The 26,664-nt window shown below is 32.8% G+C and overlaps 1 protein-coding gene and 1 pseudogene across 1 annotated transcript in view; one reads left to right on the top strand and one right to left on the bottom strand.

Moving 5' to 3' along the window:
* Positions 1 to 26,046, bottom strand: part of LOC143897989 (potassium channel subfamily K member 15-like) — a 50,754-nt gene extending 24,708 nt beyond the window's left edge. Inside the window, 6 exon segments of the mRNA XM_077406998.1 lie at positions 3,028 to 3,234; positions 3,237 to 3,317; positions 8,332 to 8,429; positions 8,495 to 8,658; positions 8,733 to 9,067; positions 25,906 to 26,046. Of these exon segments, the coding sequence (XP_077263124.1) occupies positions 3,028 to 3,234; positions 3,237 to 3,317; positions 8,332 to 8,334 (291 nt within the window). The 5' untranslated portion in view covers positions 8,335 to 8,429; positions 8,495 to 8,658; positions 8,733 to 9,067; positions 25,906 to 26,046.
* Positions 12,025 to 14,536, top strand: LOC143897992 (uncharacterized; annotated as a pseudogene).
* Positions 26,047 to 26,664: the final 618 nt, after the last annotated feature.

The raw sequence follows: 26,664 nt of genomic DNA, 5'->3' as shown, positions 1-26,664 counted from the left end.
TCAATCTGCTATCATCATGATGTCACTGTTAGATTTCTGTTTCATTTTTATGCATATATCTGACATGGCAGATCATGCTTTGCTATTGCCAAAATTATGCCAGCATGGCATGCGGCATACAGTTTGAAAAGCCTACTTTTAGCAATGTGGCTATATATCTAGGTTATAAGGAAAAGTTACTCAGAGTCATGTTTTTGACAACATATGTCAAGGTCAAAGTCATTGGCGTAATGTCTCCTAAAGTAAATAATTACTGAATTTTTATTGTCATAAACATATTATGAAAAAATATTATTTAATATGATTAAATAAAATATTTTATTTTCTTATGGCGCACCCTTTACTTTACATTGGATACATATTAAAGCTTCAATATTTTATAATAGCAATATCGTGTCAACCACATAACAATCGAAGTTACTGGATGGATCGATAAATTTTTTAAACCGTACTGAGGTTTATTGCTCTCGAGTCTCGAATCGAGTACTATTTCAGGATAACTCACCGATGCATATTTGTCGAGCAAATGCACTGTTGACAAGGATCACGCTGTTGTTCATGCTGATGTTTACTGACCAGAATTGTTATGTTTAAAACATTTACATTTAAAACATGTTTAAATATACTGTTTTTAACATTTGTTTTAAACATGTTTAAACAAATGTTAAAAACATGTTTTTTTTTTAGAAATAAGTTCAACACAGATTTTGAGAGAATAATATTTATATGTTTATTTTTATTCGTATATAACGTTTATTTCTCGTAGATTTTATTTAAAAAATTATCTTATTTATGAAATAGTCTTATTACAATATATATATATATATATATTCAAAACTTAAATAAAATACAAAAACATAAACAAAAATTATATTTTCAGTTCTATTATTTAGATTTTAATATTTATATTATCTTAGTATCTAATAAATCTCAATCAAATTCATCACTCAATCAAGTAATAATGATTATATCAATTATTTTTGTATAATACACATAATTACAAAGAACTTTCGCGCATTATTCACCGCGTCTGGCTCTCAATTAGCCCGTTTCTCTTATATTTGTGGATTTCCAACAGAGCCTATAAATTCAATTTTAATTTATTTTATTCGAGAAGATAGCTGAAATCATTTATTAGTTAAATATTTGTCAGTAAAAGAAGTCACTTTTTTACTTCTACTTTTACAATCTTTATATATTTTTTTTAATAATATCCCACTCTAACGCCGAATAAATTTCCTTTTCGGAAAGGGCAACTCTTTTTCTCGTAAATACTAATTGTGATTTAAAAGTTGGATTAAAATTTTATATTAAGACTCTGAGTTATACAAAGATTTAAAATAGAAAAGTGCACAGAGGTCACCTAGGACTTATTGTTAATGAGATAATTATATAGGATAAAATGAAATTTATATATATAGAATATACAAGATATTTATTCTATATATTATGTTATAAAAATTTGAAACATGTTTAAGCCATTCTTGTTTTAAACAACAATTTACTATAATGTCAACATGTGCTGGCATTAATTTCTGATCAGTTGCATATGGGGCATTCTCGCTAAAATGTTTGCATTTTACCTTGACTTATTACAATAATTTTGACAATTTTTTTCCGAGAAAAATTTTGAAAAAGAGAAGACGTATTTTTTTAGTTTGGACGTACGGTCAATAATTCCGACAGTAATTTTTGTAAAAATTGAATTTTTCGGTAACTCTGCTTTTTAAAACGTTAAAATCTTGGAAATGTTCAATCCTATCAAAAAACGACTCGGATGAAATTTGTTCAGTTTAAAGTGAATTACATGATGTATACATTCTTTTTAATTTTTGGACAGTCTAAAGTTGTGTTATACAGTGTTAGAAGAAAAAATTGTTTCTTATAAAGTTTGCCATTTTTTTAAATTAAAAGACAAAAAAACAAAATTAAAAAAAAAATTTATAAAAATTTTATTGGAAATTACGAAATTTTTTTAGACTTCTTGGAGTATGGCAAGATTTTTTTTTAAGAAGTTCTACCTATTTTAGTTTTTGTAATAATTGAATTCGGCATTATTCAGACTAAAATAGTCAAAATGCATCCGTTAGTAGCTGATTAAAAACTTCAATTAGGTAGAACTTTTTGAAAAAAAACTTGCTTCAAGAAGTCTAAACAATTTCGTAATTTTCAATAAAATTTTTATAATTTTTGTATGGGTTTTTTTAAATTTATTATTTATTTATTTTACATTACGTTGCATTTATTGCCTTCCGAGTTGTTCCCACGTGAGAAATTCACGGTCGCAAATGAATTGGGTTCATTGAGAAGCACCGTTTGGAAATACGTACATATTATAACTATTTCCGCGTTTTATGGCGCACTTAAAAAATCATGACCATCGTGAATTTCAATGCACTAGTATTTTTACCGGACTTCATTGAAGGCGTCAGTAGTAATATACTTCCTATGAAACCGCGCCAATTGGCCTGCCGCTAAAAATAAAGGTACGATTCGGCCAGGCTATAAGTTCGTTCGTTATTGTACAGAATGTAAATATTTATGGAACATCGAATACATTTAACTCTACGCTGGAAATCTCGACGTTTCCCAAACGAGAATCCGTGCATACGACGGTGGATTCGTAAATTCAAAATACCGTCGGGACCTCGGTCTCTTCTTCGGTTCGTCGCGCGGCTTATGTAATTCGACAAATTTTCCCCAAAATTAAAATCAATCATGGAAATAGAATGTCGATTATATGCCTGCAATTCGCGTCAGTCAAACGCGAATAGATGGCAAACTTGAAAAGCGGAGAAGAAATGGATTGAAGAAAGGGATCACGTGGTTATTGACCCCATTTGTTACAGAAGAGACATCTGAAAATCAATTCCCAGCTTCGTAGATACTGCAATTTTACGGAAAACTCGTTGCTGAGAGAAATGACGGGAACATCTCTTTGAATCCATTTATTATTTTTGTCTTATTACTGAAGAAAATAGATTTCAATTATTCTTGAGACAATGCCGTCTTCATCTCGAGACTCACCAGCCCGCCAATAGCGGTGTAAAGCATCAGGGTGATCAGCAGACCCACATGACCGCCGATTGACTTGATTTTCCGCACCGTTTCTTTCTTGATAAATCGCCTTACATTATCATCAGACGATTTTGTCGTGGCGCCGATCTCGACTGAGGAATTGTACTTGTTGCCGTTCGTCATCACGACCGTGCTTTCTACGAGAAACGTATAAGCGCGCCGACCACTCGGAGAGAACTAATCGGCATGCTCTGTCCCGTGATATTTCCCTCGAGTAAAGAACCATGCTGTATCTCAAACTGCAATTGAAATGCAGCAAAAGCTGATAATAATACACGATAATTTTGTGAAAGCGTTCTGAAGAGAAGAATGAAAAGCAAGAGAAACGGAAATAGATTCTGGCGAATATACAATTTTTAATGCTCAAAGTCTTGTATGTAATTATAGAAAATTATGTGTGACTGTTCGAAAAGTATTTTATTTAATACATATTTTTTTGAAAATTTTTATATGTATAGACATGTATAATAAATTAATGTATAATATACATTAATTATTATATGTATAATATGTTTATACATTTTACATTATACATATACGTTTATACATTATACATATCAAAAAAATATGTATTAAATGAAATACTTTTTGAACAGTCACATATAATTTTCTATAATTACATAGAAGATTTTTGTATTACTAAAGTATGAAGTAAGATATTAGATTTTAAAACTACATATGTAGGGGAGACCGGGGCTAACTCGACATCTGAGCAAACTTGACACTAGACTTTTTGCTAATTGAAATCTATCGTAAAAACTTGCCTTTCCTACTGTAAATGCGTCTTTATGTGCCAGTATTATCAACGGGATTTGATGACATTCTGAGTTATGGTGTAATTTTTAGCGCGACATAAGCGTTTTTGATGGTAAAAAGTAATTTTTCTGATCTCTCGAAAATTCCTATTCTTTCATCGAGCTTTACTCTTGCAAACCTATATGTAAGTGATTTTCATGAAAATTTGATGCTTTATATGAATCCGATAATCGTTTTTGGATATTTACAAAATTTTCATGTTTTTGAAGTGACAAAAGTGAAAAACGACGTCCGGGGCAAAGTCAACACCACGCCGTTTCGTCGGCTCCTAGTAACAAACGATGCTTGTCATGCAGCCGTATGGCTCATGACAAATGTATGCGCACGTCCGATCGCGAGTTTACCTGCATTAATTGTTTTTCAGACATGAGTTTAGATGAAGATAATTGAAAGTTCAACAATTTTTGTTCTCATTATTTTAAATGATTGTTCTAGCTAGTTTATTCCCAATTTTTGTACTTTTTAAATACACAATAAATAATGTGTGTGTGTGTGTGTGTGTGTGTATTTTCATTTTCAGATAGTAAAAAATAAGTTCTAGATCAAATTGTGTCGATCAGACAAAGTGTTGAGTTTGCCCCGGTATTTTTCAATTCGAAAATTTGTTTTCGCGTCACTTTTCCTTTCCTGGCGGCAAAACAAAGCGACGTACAGCAAAACTTTCTGAATAAATTTTGTACCTGAAGAAACATTCTTTAAATATATACCATTGAAAAAAAATTTGCCTAAAAATTTTAATTAAATATTAAAAATTGCCTTTGAAAAAATAGTGTCGAGTTAGCCTCGGTCTCCCCTATATATGTTACTTAATAATCAATATTAAATCAATATTGATAATTAATGTTAGAACTTAAAACTTTGAACTAATCTCTATATAGCAAGCTTTCCTTCATATTAAACTTTTTAAATAATTTTTCTGATTTTTTATATTAATATTATTACTTTTTAGTATACTATAGCTCTTATGAAAAAGTACACTCAACTTTGATGGTTAACACTCAAATTTGAGCGTAAGTTTAGTGTTTTTCATCAAAGTTAAGTGTGAACACTTAAATTTAGGTGTAGATTGAGTGTTGACCATTAAGGTTTAGGTAAGTTGTGGGTTTAATCTTCAATGATGAGTGTATATTGGGAGTTTATTCTCAATGATAAGTGTAGGTTGGGGATTAAGCCTCAATGTTTAGTGTATGTTGGAGATTGATCCTCATCGTTGGATGTTGGTTTGGTGTTAATAGGGTGTTAACCTTTAATGTTCTATGTCGATTTAATCAGTGTTGCCATAATTCCTTTATCGTTCGGTGTTGTTTAAATGTTATTGTGTTAATCTTTGTTAAGTGTGAATTAACGGCTTGGTTTATTGGAAAATTGTTACAGATAAAAATTGAAAGGTTTAAAAGGGGCCAATAGACGATCTTATTGAATTTTGGATCCAGGGCCTGTATTGAGCCCAATAGGGCCTAAGTCAAATTTTTGAAATAAAAACTTCTATTATTATCTTTCTCTATTAATTAATTTTTTGTTTAAAAAATTCTTTTATTTGCTTAATACTTTTTGAGATATTTTTTCAGGGAAAACTTTGTAACTTTTTCAATATTTATAGCTTGTGATATTTTGATGATTGTTTGCCAGAGAAAAAAGTGGTACAGAGGACTTTTCAACTTAATTTTATTTCAAAAATGTGCTATTGCAATAGTATAGTCCAATTTGATTTAAATATTTGTGTATGCATCTTCTTGGAGTGTTTACAAATATTTAAAAAAATTGGAGTGTTATATTGCAACAGCATATTCTTAGGACAAAATCAAGTCAAAAAGTTCTCTATACCACTTTTTCTTCTGGCAAACAATTATCAAGATATCATAAACTAAATATTGAAAAAGTTACCAAGTTTTTTTTTTTAATATCTCAAAAAGTATTAGGCAAATAAAAGAATTTTTCAAACAAAAATCAAGGATAAAGCTCTCGATAACAACAAGTAAATTCACAAAGGCAAATGAGAGCCAGTTCGCACGTTGGTCAGGCGACAGTATTAAAAAATTACAAAATTAATTAAATAATACAATATAATATAGCAAACGTTTCGGTCCTTAGTTTGGACCCTCCTCAGTACATACAAATGGTCAACGGAGTAAATGCAGTGGTCAAAGAAGTATAATACAGTGGTCAAAGTAGTAATGCAGTCAAAATTTCGCTCTCCGATATATTGTGAGAGTATGTATCTCGTATTTCCAATGTGACTGTTACCTTAATTCCGTGAGAAAAAATAAATTAAGTAAATATCTATGGTCATACATTATAAATAAAATCGCAAAAGTTACCTGACAGTCAAATTGATAAAAGTTAAGACACCATCTCTCAGCGTGATTATACAAACGTTAAAACGTCCTTCTCTGGACGAGCGCAAGTGTTACAATGACGAAATATCATGGGGCATAAGCATAACCTTGAGTAAAAATGTTGTGAGAACAGAAATCAACTTCAAGGAAGTCCCTCGATAACCGGCGTGTAATTATTACTAAGTCCCGCCGTGTCCTCCTGTAAGTTAATGCCGTTGTTTTGGCAATCAAACTCGTGCCCCTCCAACCGGTGTTGTGACACAACTGAAAGGTCCCTCGGATTTCTGCTAAGCTGATTATGGTGCTCCTTAATACGGGTTCCCAACTGTCTCTTGGTCTGGCCGACGTACGAAGCATCACAATCCTGACAGCAAATTTTATAGACAACTCCGCTCAAAAAGTTATTATGTAGCTTGTCTTTCAAAGGTTTAATAATCCAGCTCAATTTGTTCAAGCCGACAATAGCAGTCCGGAGATTAAATTTTTTAATTACGTTACATAAATTGTTAGTGCGATCTCTTAGAGTTGTCTATGTCACTTATAGCTAATCCTAATTCTGACCGCTTTATTTCTCGGCGAAACTACAAACGTATCGATTGATCTCGGATCGTTGAACATCTTTAATCTATTGCTGGCGACGTGCGGGCCGAGATTGATGCATTGTCTGACATCGCTGATGTTGACGGATTCTGCGGGGTGCTGTCTCGGAATTTGTTGGCGGCACTAGACACATTCGCTCCCACACGTGTGTTTGTTATCAATAAGCCCCCGGTTCAATGGCTTACGGCGGATTTGGTTGCTCGATTACACACTCGCAATCAGCTATATAAACGCGCTAAACGCTCTAAATGTCTTTTAAGCTATGCTACTTACAGACTTTTCCGTAATCAGCTAAATTCTGACATCAAGCGGGCTAAGAGCGAATTTCATTACAATTCTCTTACTGCTAAGATTACGAATTCAGCAAAACTGTAGAGAGAACTGGCTCGACTTGGACTTATTGTCAAGTCGTCTCTTACTTCTCTTCTACACTTTTTCACACCGGATCAGCTCAACCTATACTATGCTTCGGTTTCCAATGCTCATTCTCCATGCTTATATTCTGACTTCATCGCTGCTATTGCTTCAGTTAATCGTCCATCTTATCCAGAGTTCGTTTTCTCCTCTATCTCACCTCGATATGTTTCTAAGCTTATTACTGCTGAATCTATTCACTCTTATGCCTCTGGTTCCGATGGCATTCCGCTTTATGTTCTGCGTATCTCATGGCCCGTTATCTCGACATGCATCACTTCTTTGTTTAATCGATCGCTAGATGTATCTCTGTTTCCGTCTGAGTGGAAGAGAGCATATATTCGCCCACTCTCTAAAATTCGTACACCGCTATCCCCGTCGGATACAAGACCAATAGCGAATTTGCCGGAACTGTCTAAACTATTAGAGAGGATAGTTGCTTCACAGATTGTTGACTATCTAAATAAACATGAAATCTTAAATCCAAGACAGTCTGCATATCGCCCGGGGTATAACACGCAGTCAGCACTTCTACGTATCTGTAATGATATAAAACAGGGGATTGATGAAGGGCTTATCACTATTATGATACTTTTTGATTTTAGCAAAGCATTCGACACCGTTCCCCATTTACTATTGCTTATCAAACTTAAAGAGATCGGTTTCTCAGATGCCGTTCTAAACTGGATTTTCTCTTATCTAACTGGCCGTTCTCAGGCGGTTATAGACGACGCTGGCAATCTTTCCGACTGGATACTCACTTCTTCTGGTGTCCCTCAGGGTTCGGTGCTTGGTCCTCTGCTGTTTTCTTTGTATATTAACGATATATATAAAATTTTACGTTATGTGTTTCATATGATTTTCGCTGATGATATTCAGATTTATCGTTTGTGTTCACCTGCTAATATTCTTCAGGCTCTAGAATTAATCACTAAGGATGCTAATGCTATTTTTGATTATGCTAATATGTACGGACTTAAGCTAAATCCTGCCAAATCTAAGGTCATCATATTTGGCAGTCAAGCATATGTGAATGACATTGATCTTGGCAGTATACCACCTATCGTTGTAAACAATACGCCTTTACCATTTGTGAGTGAGGTACGGAATTTGGGTGTCATCTTCATGTCCAACTTATCCTGGACGAAGCATATCTCGTTGGTTTCGCAGAAGGTCCATCATGCACTATACAATTTGAAATATAACAAAAACTCTCTTTCCACCAATTTCAGGATTAAGCTCGTTACAACCTTGATTTTGCCGCATATTGATTACTGTTGCCTCGTATACCATGGTTTGACCAAGGAACTAAATACCAAGTTACAGAGACTTGTCAATTGTTGTATTCGGTTTATCTATGACCTTAAGTGTGATGAACATATCACCCCATATAGACGTAGGTTGAAGTGGCTTTCTGTTGAAAACAGACGATACTACTTTCTTGGATGCCAGATTTATCGTATCCTGCATATGAGCTCACCATCTTACCTGCGTGAACTTTTTACCTCCCCTGATCCTACTCTAAGGAAGTCTGACCGGCTCGCTTCATCATCTACTCTAACTTTCCACATTCCTGCTCATAGAACCGTCACCTACAGAAATTCTTTTCAGCTTTCTTCCATTTACTTCTGGCATTCTCTTCCTAACTCAGTTACATCAGCTTCGTCTCTCACATCATTTAAGAGCTTACTTCGCATGTTTTTGCTTTCAACTGAATCGGATTGACGTGTCTTTGTTCCTTATTTCTTCTTTGGTTTTTGCGTACTTTCTATTTTTGTATTTCTTTGGTATTCTTTTTCTTCTAGTATTCCCCTGGTAACCATCTCCGATAGAAAACGATAAAAAAATTTCTTATCGTTTTTAATACGGTTAGTGAATCGTTTATTTACGGTACTCTATCAGAAACTCACGTTACAAAATACTTGGGATCCTATCGTAAATGTCTTATCAGCTATACATCAGTTTCTATCGTTTTTAATATGGTTAGTGAATCGTTTATTTACGGTATTCTATCAGAAACTCACGTTACAAAATACTTGGAATCTTATCGTAAATGTCTTCTCAGCTGCACATCAGTTTCTATCGTTTTTAATATGGTTAGTGAATCGTTTATTTACGGTACTCTATCAGAAACTCACGTTACAAAATACTTGGAATCCTATCGTAAATATCTTATCAGCTTTATATCAATTTCTATTGTTTTTAATATAATTAGTGAATCATTTATTTACGGTATTTTATCAGAAAATACTTGGAATCTTATCGTAAATGTCTTCTCAGCTGCACATCAGTTTCTATCGTTTTTAATATGGTTAGTGAATCGTTTATTTACGGTACTCTATCAGAAACTCACGTTACAAAATACTTGGAATCCTATCGTAAATATCTTATCAGCTTTATATCAATTTCTATTGTTTTTAATATAATTAGTGAATCATTTATTTACGGTATTTTATCAGAAACTCAAACGTTGCAAAATACTTGGGATTCTATCGGAAATTTCTTATTACCTTTATATCGGTCTCAATCAGTTTTTAACATAATTGAAGTTTCGTTTATTCACGATACTCTATAAAAAATTCTCGATACAATACACATGGGCTTGCATCCTAAATTTCTTATTAGTGGTGCATCGGTTTCTATAATTTTTAATGGTATTAAAGTAGCTATAATTGTCTTTTTAATATGGTTAATAGTGAACCGTTTATTTACGATGCCCTGTCAGAAAAAAATTGGAAAAATTTGAAATTTCTCAGCTATATATCAGTCAGAACATCTTTAGATGTTTGCTACTCTGCATGCCACCAGATTATAACCGTGTAAAAAAAAATAAACCGTATCAGAGATCTTTCGATGATAAAGAAAGAACTGCATTTTTTTTTAAATAATTAAGCTTCCACCTTTGCGACAACAGCACCAGGAAGCCAAGGGCCAAAATTTTCACGGTTATTAGAGAAATAAAAACAACATTTACATTAGAAACGTCTTATTTAAAATTGCACTAAAATACAAATAAAATATTTTATTATTTTAATCTTAATAACAAATCACACACACACACATAAAAATACTTCGACAAACTTTGTTTTCGAAGATGATAAGTTGTATGTCGGAAAATCCTGATAAAAAACGATAGATGTGTCGGTTCGGTTAAGTCGTATAAATATCGACGAGATGTCTATCGTTTTAACCTTATAAAAACATATGCAAAGTAGAAGGTTTTCAAACGATTCAATTTATATCATTAATATACGATAGAAAACGAACCGATTTGCTGCCGTACAGAAGATGATAAGTTGTATGTCGGAAAATCCTGATAAGAAACGATAGATGTGTTGGTTCGGTTAAGTCGTATAAATATCGACGAGATGTCTATCGTTTTAACTTTATACAAACATATGCAAAGTAGAAGGTTTTCAAACGATTCAATTTATATCATTAATATACGATAAAAAACGAACCGATTTGCTGCCATAAAGAAAATGATAAGTTGTATGTCAGAAAATCCTGATAAGAAACGATAGATGTATCGGTTTGATTAAGTCATATAAATATCGATAAGATGTCTATCATTTTATTCTTATATATCCGTATTAATGCATACGGTAAAATTATTACCATAAATAACGATACATATTATATCGTGTATATACGATTGATTCAGGGTTGCGTTCCAAAATTCACTCTGGGTAACTAAAATCTATAGTTTACGTCACGTACACTATAGCATTTTAGTTAACTAGAGTGAATTTTGGAACGCAGCCCAGATGGGCAACAATTGTACATATAGAAAACGATTCATAACTATAAAATTTGTATAGTTATTTTCTTATTCGGACCTAAAACGATAGAAACCGATTCGATTCGATTAATGTTTTATCTGTCTTCTAAATATGCAACGATAGAACCGATAAGATACGATTAAAAACGATACAGATATAGCCGTTTTTAATCGTTTTCTATCGGATATATGGTTACCAGGAGATATATGAAAAAGTATTAGAGTTAGTTGTAAAAAAACAATTGGAAAAATTTCTAGAAGACAATGAAATAATCACCAAATACCAATCGGGATTTAGGAAACAGCAGTCGTGTGAGACAGCAATTCAAAGTTTTATCGAGGAATGGAAGTTGATAATTGAGGATAAAAAAATGGTGGGGGTGTTATTCCTGGATCTTAGGAGAGCGTTTGAGACAATAGATAGGGTAAGATTAGTGGAAAAATTATATCAGTATGGAATAAGAGGAGTGGTACTGGAATGGATAATATCGTATTTAAGTAATAGAAAGTATTAGGACCTCTATTGTTTATTTTATATATAAATGATATAGTTAAAGTCTGTCCGGAGGGAAGTATATTTAGATTATTTGCAGATGACACGACCGCAAGTGTAACAGGAGAAAGTTGTGAGGAATTAGAAATAAAATGGTGTTCGGTATACTTGAACAATGGATGAATGTGAATATGTTAAAAATGAATGCAGATAAGACCAAATATATGATAGTTAGAAGTATAAGGAAAGAAATAAAAACAGACATAATAGTAAAAAGTTTGGATGGAACTATAATTGAGCGTGTCGAGATAGCGAAACATCTGGGTGTAATGATCGATAGTAAACTCCGTTGGGAGAATCACTGTGATTATATGTTAAAGAAAATAGGGAAAAAAGTGAGTTTTCTGAATAGAATAGGAAATGATATATCGGCGTACACTCGATGTACTGTGTATAAGTCTATCATAGCGCCTCACTTTGAATATTGCGCAACGATGTTAATAGGCATGGGTGAGACGCAACTATGCTCGCGATACACAAAGGTAGAATTGATGCTGCAAACCCTTAAGTTTATGAATGTAAGACAGAGGCTAATGTACAATGTATGTATTTTTATTTTTAAGATAGTAAGAGGCATAATGCCAAAACATTTAAGTAATAGGATAGAAATAGTAGGAGATGTGAGTGGACGGCAAACGAGGCAGGCTGAGAATATTAGAATTCAATATCGCAGGACGAGAAGCGCACAGAAAAGTATATTTTATGAAGGTTTGAACATGTATAACGCCCTGCCGATAAAAATTAAGCAATGTGAAAGAATTGAACCTTTCAAACGTAGGTTAAGAGAATGTATTGTACCTCATGTAGAGGAATTAATTTAATGATATTTTATGTAAAAAATAGCCGAGAAGGCTAATAAAGCTCAATCAATCAATCAATCTCTCCCTCTCTTCCTCTCTCCCTCTCTCTCTCTCCCTTTCTCCCTCTCTCCCTCTCTCTCTTTCTTTCTCTCTCTCTTTCTCTCTCTCTCTTTTCTCTCTAAAATGTTGTAAATTAAAAAATACTACTTTGAATTAAACCGATTTCCAAAAAAATACCGGTTCCCAAAAAAATCAGTAACGAAAAAATATACAGTTTATAGCACTCCCCGGGAAATTTTACCCCTGTTTTATATACAATTCTTTAAAATTCAATTAATTATTTCCCGAAAAATTCGTCAAACTTTTAATACCGGTTTCCAAAAAAATCGGTAACGAAAAATTATGTAGTTTATAGCACTTCCCGGAAAATTCAACTCCTACTTTATGTACAATTTTTTGAGATTTGGTCATTCGGAACCGGTTTCCAAAAAGATCGGTAACAAAAAATAGTACACTTTATAGCACTCTCCGGGAAATTCTACCCCTACTTCATATACAATTCTTTGAGATTCAATCAATTATTTCCCAAAAAATTGGAAACATTAAAAAACACCGGTTTGCAGAAAGATCGGTAACAAAAACTATACACATCATAGCGCTCCCCGTAAAATTCTACCCTTACTTGATATATACAATTCTTTAAGATTCGGTCAATTAATTCCCAAAAAATTGAAAAAATTTCCGTACCGTTTTCCAAAAAGATCGGTAGCAAAAAATTATACACTTTATAGCACTCGTCAGAAAGTTCTACCCCTGTTTCATATATAATTTTTTAAAATTCGGTCGATTATTTCCCGAAAAATTGGAAAAATTAGAAAAATCCATTTCCAGAAAATCGGTACCGAAAAACTATACACTTTATGGCACTCCCCGGGAAATTCTACCCCTATTTCATGCACCTTTGGTAAAAATTCGGTCCACTAACGAATGAGTAGTTCACGGACAGACGGACGGACAGACGGACGGACGGACGGACGGACGGACGGACGGATGGACAGACAAACAGTCGGGTTTTATATAATAGTATGATATTGTTGATATGTACGCCAAAATTGAGAGTGAACGTCTTCTTTATATTCGGTTAAATCAAAAGAAACTTCGAGTGAATAATTATATTCATTTACGTGATGCTGTCGTAAATGATGGAAATGTTGCAGACATTGGACAAATTGTTATATTACCGGCTACATTTACAGGAAGTCCAAGACATATGCATGAATATGCTCAAGATGCAATGACATATGTTAGAACATATGGGCGTCCTGATCTCTTTATTACATTTACATGTAATCCAGCTTGGTCTGAAATTATAAAGAAGAGCTTTTGAATGGTCAAGCATCAACTGATCGGCATGATTTAACAGCAAGAGTTTTTAAGCAAAAATTAACAAAATTAATATATTATTCTTAGCTACTCGTTATTCTACAATAACGAACTCAATTGCTCATCCTATTCATCCTAATACTCGGAAGCTTTGGTTCATTGCTGATCCTGGCCATCTTTTGAAAAATTTAAAATTTTGCTTGATTAATAACAAAGTTATTACTTTGCCTGCGAAAATTGTTACTGACAATAATTTGTCGTCCTCTGTAGTTGATTGTTTTCATGTTACAGAACTTGCTCAATTTCAAGAAAATTTAGAATTAAAACTAGCACCTAGTATAAAAGTAGACGATATTTCGAGCGGCACTTTCAATAAAATAAAGGTAAACAAAGCAAAAAATGTTTTGTCTCGTGATGTTAGTGCTAGTCTACAATTTCTTTCGACTCAAAATTCTAAACAAGCGTTCTACACGACAGCCTTTTTTATTGAAGTCGTTTCTAAGTGGTTCACATTGGTGACTTCGCGTACTCCAAAAATTGCATTAGGGAAAGTGACAGGTGATAAATTTTTCGAAAAGAAATTTGAAGAATCAATTGCATTTTTAGAATCAATCATAGAACTTTTCCAAGAAATGAAAGTTGGAAATGGTACACAATTCAAACCTGTGCAACGTGGATGAGTGATAATCACTACCAAGTCCATCATTGAATTGTCGACCTATTTAATTAATGAAAAAGGCTATCAGTTTGTACTAGCAGGTCGGTTAACATCAGATTACGTCAAAAACATATTTTCTTGTATTAGAACTAAACAACCCATTCCAACCGCCTTGCAATTCAAGCAAAATTCAAAAATAATCGCAATTTCAAAATATTTAAAACCTGTAGGTAATTCCAGCTACGAAGAAGACGACAGAATTATTGTTGGTAATTTTTTGAGTACACCTAAATCTAAAGAAATAAAAAACCGCTTGCCACCTGTTCCTGATTTGTCAACGAGAAAAATACACATAGGAGACATTGAACTAAATGTATTGTACAACATCGCCGGCTATATTCTCTCCCGTATTTCAAACAATAATATTACTTGTAAATTGTGTTTAAGTTCCGCTGGATCTCTCACATACAATCCATCCTCAAAATTTGCAAAATTTGTGTTGTTGAAATCTTTTTGACGTAAATACGCTTTTTTTCGTAAATAACGCAACATTTCAGTATTTTCATCAGATGGAAATTGTTTATGAGGCAGTACTTACCATATCTAAAAACAAATTTTGAAACGACTAAATTTGATTTAGTTCATTTTTTTTCATGAAAAAATGCAGGCCATTGCATGCGAAACGTTGAGAAACTGTCACAACATAAAAAATAAGATAATGATGCGTTTTATTCGATTTCGACTTCGAATAGGGAATTCTAGGGGCCGTTTACCGAACAAAATATATAATAGTAAAACTATGGCGATGCATGCGACAATACGATAATTTACAATAAATATAATATAGTTATATCATTATGTATATGTGTATCTATATATATATATATCTATATATAATATTTTATATATATATATATATATATATATATATAATATTAAATACATATTATATATCATACCTTTTTCACTTAATTTATTATTATTTCACTTATATGATATATGCATGTTTCAAAAAACGTATTATATTCATTACTATATTTAAATAAATTCGGAGAGTGAGTGTAATTCAATCCAAATTGTCTGCTTCTTTGCGCTGGATCAGCAAGGGTTCCTATTGGACGGCGCCATTTTGTGGACACAAGTTACGTGCACCAATCATGCGGACTCCCAAGAAGTCGGATCTCTTTTAGTAGGGTCTCTAGGGATATGCTGGTCGCGCAAGCCCCTCTTCTGTCCGTGTATGTACGCTCGGCACTCGGCAAGCTTCGAACGGGGAGAGAAGGACAGACATACGATCTGCTGTCTTCTTCTCTTTTGAGCTGTGACGTTGCCGGCGCGGCGTTGCCGTTAGCACGCGCCGGCTATACCACGATGCCACTCATTTCGGGTTTCGCGTCACAGTATATACTGTGTTCGCGTCTCGTGTCTTGCCGAGTGCCGAGTCTCGAGTTGGCCAATTTATTTACAAATTTTAATTTTTATATTTATAAATAAATAGGTATATATATGTATATACATATATTAGAAATTTAGGTAATTTTTATTCAGAATAGGGCCTTTTCCAAATTTTGATATTTTCTTGCGGTTTTTCTGGTAAAAACCTTTGTTGTGACTCCGACAGTGATAATCAATCGGGGGAGCCCGAAAAATATGCACCCTACCTATTTTTTTTCTATTTTAGTAAATCTGAAGGAAAGCTCACTCCTCTCCGATTTCGATGAAATAAGGCTCAATTAAAGCGTTTTTGCTCAAAATGACTAAAAGTATTTAATTGTTTAAAGCGCGTCATTAACCTATGTAGGTTAGTAAGGTTAGTGATGCGCTTTAAAAGTATTTAATTGTTTAAATATAATGTTTTATTCTATATATATGGGCAGATCCATTACTTTTCGACCAAAGGTTGCGGGGGTGGGTAAACAAATAAATCAAAATAAAAAATATTAATTTTTTCTCTCAATTTTCTCAAACAATCTGTTTTGCTCCTTATTTTCGAATATATTTTCTGAAAAATATTAATTATTTACATTAAATTTACAAAATTGATGATAAAACCACAAAAAATGTCATATTAAATGGAAAAGTTGACATTTTAAAAACTTCATAACTCGGAAACCACTTCTATTCCAAAATTGAAATTTTTAGGGTTATTTAAGGATATAATGAAGTATATTCCCTGAAAATTTCAAAGAATTTCGAGTTGAAAGAAAAAAGTTCTGGCTATCTAAAAATGGCGATTTTTCGAAAATCGATCGGCTTTAGATGGCCATAACTTAACGAAATAAAAGCAATAAAGCAAAAAGTGGGTAGATTTCTTCAGAGTATACCTGAACAAAAAATATCAGCTGCTGATCAACCTTCTACTTCGAAAACTGTAGATATGACAGCATTTCAAAAATAGACAAAAATTTCTCTAAAACAGTGGTTTAGTTAGCAGCTCGCCGTGAAACCGGACTTGAGTGTAAACCAATGACCAATTTTTTTCCTTAAAAGTAGAGAGTTTACAGAAAAGAATGCGGCCTTAAACGAGTCTCTAAAGTTATATAGAAGCTGAGATATAAATTTATGAAAATGACTGAAAAATCGACTTTTTTCAAAATTCAAAAAATTCTCCAGCGGCCGGATATGATCAAATCAGGCTCAAATTTTCAGGATTATCTCCTTTTCTAGTGTACTTTCAAAGAAAAAATCGGCATCAAAATCGGTGACCCACTCCCGCAACTTTTGGTCGAAAAGTAATGGATCTGCCTATATATATATATATATATATATATATATATATATATATATATATATATGTTTTTGGTATATTTCAAGGACATTTAAAAAGACCTATATACATGCATATATTTAGAAGCAGTAAATATTGATTAATCAATATAGCTACCTTTAGCAATCATCTATATCGTTTTTCTCAAAGCTATAAATGATTTAACATGTACGGTCTATTTTAAGAACATATAAATATTAATAGGCAATGGGTTGATATGAGGACATATACACATTTTACGTATGGGCTATTATGGGGACACGGATATGTAAAATTGAAACTTTATATATTTTAATCCACTTTGAACTCAGTAATATTACCTTATAGCTATAATTGATAACTATACCATATTTTGCATAATATCAACAATTTTATATACATGGGTATTTTTAAGGACTTTTAAAATAAATACACAGAGACAAGATTACCTTAACACATAAATTTATGCGCATATTCGGAGTGTGTACTCGTATGTGCATTTGCTTGTATCATTGTTGGTTATTCGAGAAATAGCAATGCAAACAGCTGTTTCAAAATAGCTAGAGAGAGAGCTGACTGACATTTTATAGTTTGATATATCAACATTTGATTTATGTGAAAACATCAGATTTAAAAAGTAACATAGATATAATAGATTACTTTATATACTAGGTATAGAGCACATAAAATATTAATTGCATTAAAGATCAATCCAGACAAACTTGCATAGGTGCATAAGCATATGCATAAAAAAAACGGATTGATTTATTTCCTTATGCATATGTATATGGATTAATTAATTTTCTTGTGCTTATGTCTATGCGCTATGCAAGTTTGTCTAAATATACGATATACCTTTATACCTCCAAATATGTCCCGATACGCGCGAAAAATTTATGTGTTAAGGCAATATATTGTCTCTATGTGTACTTTAAAAGTCTTCAAATATATATTTATCCATGCATATAAAATTATTAATATTATGCATAATACAGTGTAGTTAGCAATTATAGCTATAAAGTTATGTTGCTGGATTTAAATTGTATTGAAATATATAAGAATTTCAATTTTATACATCCATGTCCCCATAATAGTCCATATGTAAAATGTATGTCCTTATATTAACCCATTACCTGTTAATATCTATATGTTCTTAAAATAGACCATACATGTTTAATCATTTATAGTTTTGAGAAAAACGATATAGATGATAGCTAAAGATAGCAACATTGATTAAACAATATTTACTGCTTTTAAATTATGCTCCGATATGTGCATGATTCTGTGACGAACGCTGCAAAAACTATTCTATTTTACTCATGTACATTTTTCTCAATCTTTAAACTTTCTCACCTCACTGCAAATAATGTTTCTTAACGTCTAATATTGAAATCTACATTCTATACAATGTATCAAGCATATCTTTTTTTGAGAAATATTCAGGTTTTTACAATGAGAATATTAAAATCGAATGGTGTATGTATATACAGTAGTGCATTAATTTGATGGGTCATAAGCCTAGTTTACACCGATCTCTTGATATGCATATCAAATAGTATATTTGATTAGCCAATAATGACCAATCAAACTAATTTACTAGTTATTTACTATTTAAAACATGTATCAAGTGATTGGTGTAAACGAGGCCATAGCGGCCATAGTAACCTGACTTATTGGCTGCTGGATCTTTAATAATCAACATATGCGCAGTTTATCAAAATATTAAAATATATATTGAGAAAAATAAAAATTAAAATGAGATAAATCAATTAGTATAAAGAAAACACATGCTGTTGCGTCTGCAGCATGATGTAAAAATATATAATGCGCTTATACTCGAAAGAAATTTCTTACAGTTCTGCACAAATGCCAGATATGGCAATATTTAAGTGTTTAGATCAAAAGTTATACTAATTGTAAGTGACTAACATATTTGTCTTTTGATCTCTGAGTCCTTAAAAAAAAAAAAAAAAAAAGAAATTCGACAGATCATTTGAACATATAACATCACACTCAATAGAGACTTATAAAAACGTTTCCCGAAAAAATTAATTCAAATTGTCGCAATGGCGGTGTCTTACATCATTTCTCATTGGCCGTTAGAAATGTTGCATACGCATAAACACATCTTGTATAATTTACATCATGATGTGTGGTTTATAGCGGAAAACACAGACTTTTGCATAACACATAATGCATAACCATAAGAAAATTGAAGGCCATCGCACACAAAATTGCGTAGCTTAGCATAAGCGTAACATAAGACCACTAAACCAATGAGCATCCAACATAAAGTCGCCATATTGATTTGCGTAAGATGCTCATTGGTCCAGCGGTCTTATGCTATGCTTATGTAGCTTATGCAAGTTTGTGTGCGATGACCTTGATTAGTTTATTTCCTTATGCACATGTATATAGACCAATCAATTTTCTTATGCTTACGCATTATGTGTAAAGGCCAGTTTACACACGCAATGATTAGTGGCGCCAACTGACTGGCATTCATATTGGCGCCAGAAACCGACTAGCAAACTCACAAGTATTTTCACAGTGATTGGCGTATAATATGGAAAATATTTAACATTTGTTAAACACACAGTAAGGGCCTTGGCACATAGAAAAACTTAAGCAATAAAACTTTAAGCAGTAAGAAATCAACAGTATGGATTCGCTACCGCTTAGGGCCGTGCCTTAAGTTCTTGACTGTGATTGGCTGATTTGCTTACTGGTTGAGTTTTACTGCTTAAGTTTTTCTATGTGCCAAGGCCTTAAATGACAGCAAGCATATAACCTCAAATTTTGAAGTTATATGCTTTGGCCAATAACCGCCTGTAAACGCCACATTACTAGCGCCAGTTTATATCAAGTGTTTACACTTGCATTTTTATTGATGTTAGTCGATTGGCGCCACTAATCATTGCGTGGAAACTGGCCTTTATGCAAAAGTATGTGCTCCCGTGGTATAAATACAAGGGTATGCTCTTGCGCACGCGACCAATCAGAATTGTCGAAGTGTGACGTCACAGATAAGCGGTAAATTTAAAACTGCTGTTTCCAAACAGCTTATGTTAGCGGCATTCTCGTCAGATATATTATTTTAATTTCAAGTTTGCAGGGAAAAAATCTGTTGTAAAGTAATAGTTTATGAATTAATAAATACTCTGTAATAAAATATAATATAAATAAACATTATAAACTTAATAAATATAGAAAAGTTTACAAAACAAATATATAAAAATGTTAATATTTTTTTTACTTTGTTTGACAGCTTTCCTCCTCATATCACTTTATAGGGATTAAATGACAACAATAATAATAACAACATATATAAAGATGCTATGAAAAAGATTTATTATTCGTAAATTTGGTTAACTTCTTTTTCTTATTCTTAAATCTATTTTGTACAGCAATGGTTCGATTAATTTCGCGTACCCTAATGTAGGTTCTTGTCCTAACAAGACATAGCAAGACCTCTCTTGGCAGTTCGATAGGTTTTAATGCAATTTCTATTTTATCCGTAAGTTTCTTGAAGATGAATTTGTCTTTACTAAGCTTTGAACCGTGATACTTGGAGAATTCTGTGTTCATAATATGTGCAGCTTTTAAAAGATCAGACGATGGGTACATGCATTTCTCTCGGGAAATAAATTGTAACCAATCTAGATCATTGACAATTGGTAGCTCGCATGTTTTAATACCTAAGTGTGTCGAAGCACTAGGGCCATATTTAATTGTGGTCCAATGGGTCCAATCAGATTCTAGCTGAGTGTGACGTCACACTTTGACTGCGCAGTGGGTGTCCACGGGATGAGCATACCCTTGTATTTATACCATGTGTGCTCCTCGCTTATGTATGTACAATCTGGCATCAAATTCAATCTATTCAGCAGAGTTTACATGTTTATGCTGGCCACACACACTTTCCGTAAAACAGTAAGGTTACGGCCGTCTGTAACCGTAGCCGTAAGATTTGAGCAACGCGATTGGTCGAATCCTTACTGTTATGTCTTATGGCCTCGACAGACCAGTAGTGCGATTCTATAACTCGTTATGCGTCGTTATGTGCTCATAACGACAGCTGCGTAGCTTTTTTATATAGTATACCTGCGCAACTGTCGTTATGAGCACATAATGACAGCATAATGAGTTAGAGCCAAAGCACATATGATAGTCGTGGTCGTGGACGTAAGTAACGCACAAGCTTTGGCGTATCCTGATTTGTCAGGTCGAGGTCTATTGACCGTCATATATCGCTACGTCATGTTATGCCCGTATCACACTAGCGATTGGCGATTGAGGCTGCGGTCCACTTGACGCTAAAAATGCTTTGGAGCGTTCTTCTTCTCCTTCTTTCTTCGTTGAAAGAAAAGGGAAGAGGAATGCTTCGAAGCATTTGTAGCGTCAAGTGGACCGCAGCCTGCATCTACGTTTGCGTTTACGTCTCTTGACCAATCAGAAAGCTGCTAGCGATTGCGATTCGCGATTTCCGTTCTGATTGGTCAAAAGACGTAGACGCAAACGCAGACGCAATCGCCAATCGCTAGTGTGATATGGGAATTATGTGCTTTGACCCTTAGGCCGGTATTCATAGTCGGTTCTTATATTTAAGACCATTATAAGTACAATCTTAAGATGTCATTAACCAATCACAGAGCCGTATTAGCATCTTAAGATATTACTTAAGACGGTCTTGAAATAAGATCTGATTATGAATACCGGCCTTTTAGTGCCCGTCTACAATAGGTGTTTTAAGCCCTAAACCCTAAGAAATTGACCAATCACATACTACGTTTACGCGAGCGTTACTTCTGTAGTAACTTACGATAATTTTCCCGTTTACGCGGAGTAAATTATCGTAAGTTACTACAAAATCCTGTTTACGCGAAGGAATTATCGTAAGTTACTACAGAAGTAACGCTCACGCGTAAACGTAGTAACAGTCAATTATTCTCCTCAAGTGATTGAACAATTTCTTAAGGCTAAGCTATGAGCCATACAGGTGCAGTCAACAAGTAAAAACAAAAGATGTAACTCAAAATAAAATTTATAATAAACTGTAAGTCAGGCATAACTATATAGTCTGCCGAACGTTTGTATGGTTTTCATCTTACATTTCTAGTTCTATCCGTTGACTGCGCCTGACTTACAGTTTATTATGAATTTTATTTTGAGTTACATCTTTTGTTTTTACTTGTTGACTGCACCTGTGTGGCTCATAGCTTTTATTTTCAATTTACACCTTATGGTTCACGCGTTTACTGCTCCGGTTTTATTCAGCTTTTATGTTTTACCGTTGTAAATTTTGATTGCGCTTGACTGTCTCTCACAGATCAACGTCGTCGAATTTATGTATTAACGCTGAAGAAGACACAAAAAAAGTGTCGAAACGTCCGTTTTATTATAATATATATTGTTACGATAATTTGATTGCGCATTATTTACAGCGCTTAGCTCCTATTGCCTATACTTCCTTACTTGATTATTTAGGAGAGCCTATTTTTATTTAATTTATATTATAATATGATATATATATATTTCTTACGTTTTTTGTGCAGTTTTTTTTCATTAATTATTTTTAGTTTATTTGTTTGTATATCAATGATAATTAAAGAAACATATATATATAGTTAAAGAATATACGGCTTGTACATCTTAAAGATAGATTAATAAATTAAAACGTAGTTTGTAATACGATAAGCTTTATTTTTATACAATCACTCCTTTTTGATAATTTTTAATAAATTTTTGTAATTTTTAGTAAACTTTTATAACTTAATACTGATTAGAACAATAAAAATGAGTGTAAAATAAAAAAATACACGGTTGGTATATATTGAGGACATATACTAATAATTTAAACCAGGTTATGTAATACACTAATACAATAATCTCTTGATTTTCCTGTTCATTTTATATCTGTTTATTAAATATTTTCAATACAATTTTTCGTATTCTTATAGAGGTGATTTAGAAATATAAAAGTAGGAAATACAGACATATGCACATATATATTTCGAGGACATATATTAGCAAATTAATATAAAGATTGAATTATTATATAATTTAGTTTTCTTGCAGGTTTACTGTTGATAGAATTCATTTTCTTTGCTTTGACTTGGTGAAAATAAAGTAAACACTATTAAAGTAGCAAAAGTATTTGGCACATTTTGCGTTCTTAAAATATACCAAATACATCTTAATATTAAAATGTATTTGGTCTATTATAAGGACTTTTTTCTTGGCAAATTTTATGTTCTTGATTTTTACCAACTAAAAAACTTGCAATTTTAAGGACAGTCCTCAAAATATACCAAATTGAAAAAAAATAATGAGAACAGTCCTCGAAAGTACCATATGTCCTCAAAATATATGTGTGTTGAAAAATGTCCCTAAATAGTACCAAAAACATATATATATGTATATGTATATATATATATATATATATATATATATATATTGTATATATAAGTTATAAATATAAAAATTGTAAATAAAACAAAATAAATATTTATTAACATAAAAATTATTTGTTAACGTAATACTATATTTTTATTAATTAAGGAAGGAAAGGATTTTTTAGGAGTCAGAGGAACAGCTACGCATAAATAAAATATATTACCTATATGTAGGTATATTAATATTGTTATTTTATTTCAAAGCAAAAATTAAAAGAAGTACGTATGATATAAAAGTTCCCTGGTAACCATATCCGATAGAAAACGATTAAAAACGGCTATATCTGTATCGTTTTTAATCGTATCTTATCGGTTCTATCGTTGCATATTTAGAAGACAGATAAAACATTAATCAAATCGAATCGGTTTCTATCGTTTTAAGTCCGAATAAGAAAATAACTATACAAATTTTATAGTTATGAATCGTTTTCTATATGTACAATTATTGCCCATCTGAATCAATCGTATATACACGATATAATATGTATCGTTATTTATGGTAATAATTTTACCGTATGCATTAATACGGATATATAAGAATAAAATGATAGACATCTTATCGATATTTATATGACTTAACCGAACCGATACATCTATCGTTTCTTATCAGGATTTTCTGACATACAACTTATCATCTTCTTTATGGCAGCAAATCGGTTCGTTTTCTATCGTATATTAATGATATAAATTGAATCGTTTGAAAACCTTCTACTTTGTATATGTTTGTATAAAGTTAAAACGATAGACATCTCGTCGATATTTATACGATTTAACCGAACCGATACATCTATCGTTTCTTATCAGGATTTTCCGACATACAACTTATCATTTTCTGTACGGCAGCAAATCGGTTCGTTTTCTATCGTATATTAATGATATAAATTGAATCGTTTGAAAACCTTCTACTTTGCATATGTTTTTATAAGGTTAAAACGATAGACATCTCGTCGATATTTATACGACTTAACCGAACCGACACATCTATCGTTTCTTATCAAGATTTTCCGACGTACAACTTATCATCTTCTGTACGGCAGCAAATCGGTTCGTTTTCTATCGTATATTAATGATATAAATTGAATCGTTTGAAAACCTTCTACTTTGCATATGTTTTTATAAGGTTAAAACGATAGACATCTCGTCGATATTTATACGACTTAACCGAACCGACACATCTATCGTTTCTTATCAGGATTTTCCGACATACAACTTATCATCTTCGAAAACAAAGTTCGTCGAAGTATTTTTATGTGTGTGTATGATTTGTTATTAAGATTAAAATAATAAAATATTTTATTTGTATTTTAGTGCAATTTTAAATAAGACGTTTCTAATGTAAATGTTGTTTTTATTTCTCTAATAACCGTGAAAATTTTGGCCCTTAGCTTCCTGGTGCTGTTGTCGCAAAGATGGAAGCTTAATTATTTCAAAAAAAAAAAAAAATGCAGTTCTTTCTTTATCATAGAAAGATCTCTGATACGGTTTATTTTTCTTTTACACGGTTATAATCCGGTGGCATGCAGAGTAGCAAACATCTAAAGATGTTCTGACTGATATATAGCTAAGAAATTTCAAATTTTTCCAATTTTTTTCTGACAGGGCATCGTAAATAAACGGTTCACTATTAACCATATTAAAAAGACAATTATAGATACTTTAATACCATTAAAAATTATAAAAACCGATGCACCACTAATAAGAAATTTAGGATGCAAGCCCATGTGTATTGTATCGAGAATTTTTTATAGAGTATCGTGAATAAACGAAACTTCAATTATGTTAAAAACTGATTGAGACCGATATAAAGGTAATAAGAAATTTCCGATAGAATCCCAAGTATTTTGCAACGTGAGTTTCTGATAAAATACCGTAAATAAATGATTCACTAATTATATTAAAAACAATAGAAACTGATATATAGCTGATAAGATATTTACGATAGGATTCCAAGTATTTTGTAACGTGAGTTTCTGATAGAGTACCGTAAATAAACGATTCACTAACCATATTAAAAATGATAGAAACTGATGTGCAGCTGAGAAGACATTTACGATAAGATTCCAAGTATTTTGTAACGTGAGTTTCTGATAGAATACCGTAAATAAACGATTCACTAACCATATTAAAAACGATAGAAACTGATGTATAGCTGATAAGACATTTACGATAGGATCCCAAGTATTTTGTAACGTGAGTTTCTGATAGAGTACCGTAAATAAATGATTCACTAACCGTATTAAAAACGATAAGAAATTTTTTTATCGTTTTCTATCGGAGATGGTTACCAGGGTTATTTCTCATAATAATGAATTCGAATTCCCGTGATTTTTTTCTCTTCTCCAGCTTCGCCTCTGCCTCTGCCTCTTCCTCTTCCTCTACCTCCACCTCTGCCACGCCACTGCCACTGCCACTGCCACTGCCACTGCCACTGCCACTGCCACTGCCACTGCCACTGCCACTGCCACTGCCACTGCCACTGCCACTGCCACTGCCACTGCCACTGCCACTGCCACTGCCACTGCCACTGCCACTGCCACTGCCACTGCCACTGCCACTGCCACTGCCACTGCCACTGCCACTGCCACTGCCACTGCCACTGCCACTGCCACTGCCACTGCCTCTGCCTCTGCCTCTCCCTCGCATCGCGTTATATACCGCCCATGATGTTATATTTACATCATGATACCGCCCGCATCAACGAGCTTAACGTTTCAGGCTGTAACAAAAAATAAATATTTTAAGTATAAAATGACATTTACGTGTGTATATATATATATATATATATATATATATATATATATATATATATATATATATATATATATATATATATATATATATATATATATATATATATATATATATATATATATATATATATATTTATAAATGTGTAACGTAGCGCATCTCGTCGTTTTGCCAACTCGAGATTCGGCACTCGGCGAGACACCGTACCTACGCGATACCCGAAATGCGTGGCAACGTCGCATAGCCGGCGAAGCAGCTACGTCATAGACGGAGACAACCGAGACCGGAGACAGTAA

The sequence above is a fragment of the Temnothorax americanus genome, unplaced genomic scaffold, assembly GCF_048541705.1.
Source record: "Temnothorax americanus isolate GAGA-0224 unplaced genomic scaffold, ASM4854170v1 Scaffold216, whole genome shotgun sequence".
Taxonomy (NCBI): Eukaryota; Metazoa; Arthropoda; class Insecta; order Hymenoptera; family Formicidae; genus Temnothorax; species Temnothorax americanus.
This window is presented reverse-complemented; position numbering and strand designations above follow the sequence as displayed.